Raw genomic sequence first — 3,266 nt, 5'->3', positions numbered from 1 at the left:
CAAGCCGAATACGAATTGAAAGTAATTCCGATATTGGGCTCTATCAACTAAAAATTACCAATGTCAACCTACAAGACGAGTCTTTCTATAGATGCTACGTCGGACATATATTCACCAATGACGATTTAACGTACTTTGAGTCGCAAGTCCTGGTATATATTCATCCACAAGAACCATTTCCACTGATTAGAACAACTGGGCAAGACGATAAACTTGAAACGTATGATGTTAACATTGGTGACGTCATCAACATTAAATGTGAAGCTAATCTCAGTAAGCCAACTGTCAAATTATCATGGTTTCTTGATGACTTCCATGTAAAGGCAGCTAATGAATACACAGAGACAGAAGATGGTATAACATATAATACATCAATTGAGTTTTTAAAGACTGCGACAGTGGCGGACAACAAGAAAACACTAGAGTGTGCAGCTGAAAGCCCAGCAATTGAAAGACGGAGCAGCATGTTGACCCTAAATGTTACATGTGAGTAAATTACACCTCAATCATTTGAATAGCCGCGGCGACGGCAGCAGCATTGGCGGCGTCAAAAATGAACGAGAAAGTCAATAAAAAGCAAAAATTCCGTAAGTTCTTAAATTGAAATTTAAAAAACATACATTTTTTTTGTTTTTTTTTTCAAAGTTAACCAACTATATAATTTGAATGTACCATATTATCGAATCGATGAAAATGAAAAAATAAGAATCGTACTTGCACTTCTGCTGAAACAGTTGTACTTTCCTTGAAAAGATATGCACACTTTTGTCATACTTTTGCTGCAATAATTGTTCAGTTACAATTTTTGTCAGTAGCTATATTGTGATGTTGTGGTAACTTTTGTAGATTTGATATTTATTAGTTTCTTCTCTTTTTGTGTATTGTTTTTTTTTTTATCATAATATACATTCTCTGGGTATTTTAGATAAACCATTGGTAGAGGTAAATCCACAATCCATCACCACCGAAGAAGGTGAAGATGTTTCATTCACGTGTAACTCAACTGCTAATCCAATGCCCTTTTCATACACGTGGATTATTGAACTCGACAATGGAACGAATCTACTTAAAGCCAGTCAAAACCTAAAACTGAATAGAGTAACAACAGACTTTGATAATGCTAAAATCAAATGTGAAGTCGAAAACTCAATTGGAAGATCACAGGCAAACGTTGTAAATTTTACAGTCAATGGTAACTATTTATTTTATTACAATAACAATCATTCTTGTATATCAATTTGGTTTTGCCACTCCACACTGTAAATATGATAATTTATACACATTCATGCCTGATATTTATTTTCTGAAGGACCTGGAGAACCGCTATTCGTGATTTTACCCTGTGTAGGATCGATGTTTCTTTTCATGATCACCATATTTTCCGTGCTGGTGTACAAATACAGGTTTAAAATATGCATGATGAAAGTGCGTCAAAATGTTTACAAAAACACTGCTGGAGGTTAGTCTACTAGCAATTTGAACTATAAAATTGATAATGTCGGTGGCTATGTAATAATATGGATGGTGGTGGTGGTGGTGGTAGTGTTAACTGTTGTGATGATGGTGAATGTCAAAATGATGTTAATGATAATGATGGTAATTTTGATTATGCTGGTAATGATTATGTTTACACTTGGCGGTGATGATGGTAATTGTTTCCATAAAGAACGTGTTTATATATACCCTTTTATTATAAAAGCTTCATCTTGCTTTTGTCTATAAAATTTAAATTTCAGGGGGCGAGAAGGAGTTTGATTTCTTCATTGCTTATAAAAGTGGAGGGGATGACGAAGACTTTGTTGTGAATACCCTGACACCAAAACTAGAAGAAATGGGTTTCAAAGTTTGTGTCCATTTCAAACACTTTTTACCTGGCAGTTGTGAGTACACTATGCGTTACATATATGAAATAAGTAATGAGACAACAGGAGTGCAGCTGTAGATTAGTGCTTAAAATTCTTGCTTTGAAATCATAGTCCTGGATTCAAACCCGTCACTGCCTGACTTTCCACACAACTAGAAAACACTCCATACGCCTCATATAGGTCTACTAAATTATAAACTTAGTATTTGAAACATCATTCCATCCTGTGAGTGACGTCCGAGTGCAATTTATGTTGGATATACATGAGATTTTAAAAAATTAGGAAAAATGTAGTTTCATTAATTTTTTTAACTTTCCAGAAGGGGCGGGGGATGGCCCGGCCCCCTCTAAGTCCGCCCCTGGTATGGTCGTGTTTAGTTAAATTGTTACTGTTAACCTAGTACAATTGTTATCGTTGAAAATGAAACAAAATTCAAAGTAGATTTAAAGATGCTTTACTGGCGATACCATAATATGCAAATTTGAAGTGAAATTGTTTTGAAATTGTTTGCTATTTGATGCCATACGGTTATTTTATTGTCTTTTAGCCATCATTGATAACATTACTGAGTCGGTTCACAACAGTTGGAAGACAATACTCGTACTTTCGCCCGCGTTCCTTCAGAGTGGTTGGTGTCAGTACGAATTCAAAACTGCTTGTGGTAATATGCTGAAACAACGAGTCGACATACTACCGATCATTTACGAAGAAATACGAAATCTACCCGACCTTGACGACAACATACGGACGCTTATTAATACAATAACATATCTTAACTGGAACGGAGGAAACATTAATGAGGAACAGAAGATACAGCTCTGGAAGGACATTATGAAATCTGCACCACGACAACCGCATATGGTGGCGCCACAAGACGAAGAAATGATACAATTACAGTAGTAGATCTTGAATGACCGTGAGATAGTGATTACAATTCTTGCATACCCAGATCACCTATCATCAATTCCATTTCACACACTCTCATACTGGTGATACTATAGCAATTAAACTTCGGGCAACCAGTTGGTACTATGGTACACTGTTTCACGTGCAGAAAATGCAAAACAAGAACGAATGTTTTTTTTAGCTCCGATGAGGAGCACTAGGAATACCCGGCTGATTGATTAGTTGATCTATTTTGTGCTGATAGACATAGACATAGACATCACTTTATTAATCCAAATCCTTGGAAATTACATCGCTCTTTCAATAAATTAAGCAGGAAAAGTAATTCAATACAATAAATAATAACTATCTTACATATCTACTATATCTACAGGTAAATGCCCCTCGCAATGAATGAGTTAGAATAACGGTTCGTGTTAGCAGCCGGTACCCTCAGTCTACCGCTGCGTTGTATAACGCAACTAGCAATAGTTGAATGTAACGGGTGACTTTCGT

General features: G+C 35.9%; 2 protein-coding genes across 2 annotated transcripts in view; both read left to right on the top strand.

Annotated features, from left to right (window-relative positions):
• The window catches only part of LOC117118603, a gene marked incomplete at its 3' end in the record, with an annotated part of 12,640 nt that extends 11,245 nt beyond the window's left edge, over nucleotides 1-1,395 (top strand). Inside the window, exons 8-10 of the mRNA XM_033263232.1 lie at nucleotides 5-486; nucleotides 926-1,192; nucleotides 1,310-1,395. Of these exons, the coding sequence (XP_033119123.1) occupies nucleotides 5-486; nucleotides 926-1,192; nucleotides 1,310-1,395 (835 nt within the window). The remainder of the gene's footprint in view (nucleotides 1-4; nucleotides 487-925; nucleotides 1,193-1,309) is intronic.
• A 3-nt stretch (nucleotides 1,396-1,398) lies between these two features.
• Nucleotides 1,399-3,140, top strand: LOC117118658 (toll-like receptor 6). Its single transcript, XM_033263323.1, has 3 exons — nucleotides 1,399-1,459; nucleotides 1,737-1,880; nucleotides 2,413-3,140. Exons 1-3 carry the CDS (start codon nucleotides 1,417-1,419, stop codon nucleotides 2,763-2,765), a joined length of 540 nt encoding a protein of 179 aa, XP_033119214.1. The 5' UTR covers nucleotides 1,399-1,416; the 3' UTR covers nucleotides 2,766-3,140.
• Nucleotides 3,141-3,266: the final 126 nt, after the last annotated feature.

Source organism: Anneissia japonica, unplaced genomic scaffold (assembly GCF_011630105.1).
Source record: "Anneissia japonica isolate Jap-2015-1 unplaced genomic scaffold, ASM1163010v1 scaffold376_len1572418_cov194, whole genome shotgun sequence".
Classification (NCBI taxonomy): domain Eukaryota; kingdom Metazoa; phylum Echinodermata; class Crinoidea; order Comatulida; family Comatulidae; genus Anneissia; species Anneissia japonica.
The sequence above is the reverse complement of the archived record's forward strand: the minus strand, read 5'-3'. Positions and strand labels throughout refer to the sequence as shown.

Excerpts from the sequence above, each read along its gene's own strand:
- LOC117118658 (XM_033263323.1), top strand. The coding sequence starts at position 1,417 with ATGATGAAAGTGCGTCAAAATGTTTACAAAAACACTGCTGGAG. Across the intron at positions 1,460-1,736 it reads TTACAAAAACACTGCTGGAG|GGGGCGAGAAGGAGTTTGAT; the intron begins GTTAGTCTACTA and ends TTTAAATTTCAG. Across the intron at positions 1,881-2,412 it reads ACACTTTTTACCTGGCAGTT|CCATCATTGATAACATTACT; the intron begins GTGAGTACACTA and ends ATTGTCTTTTAG.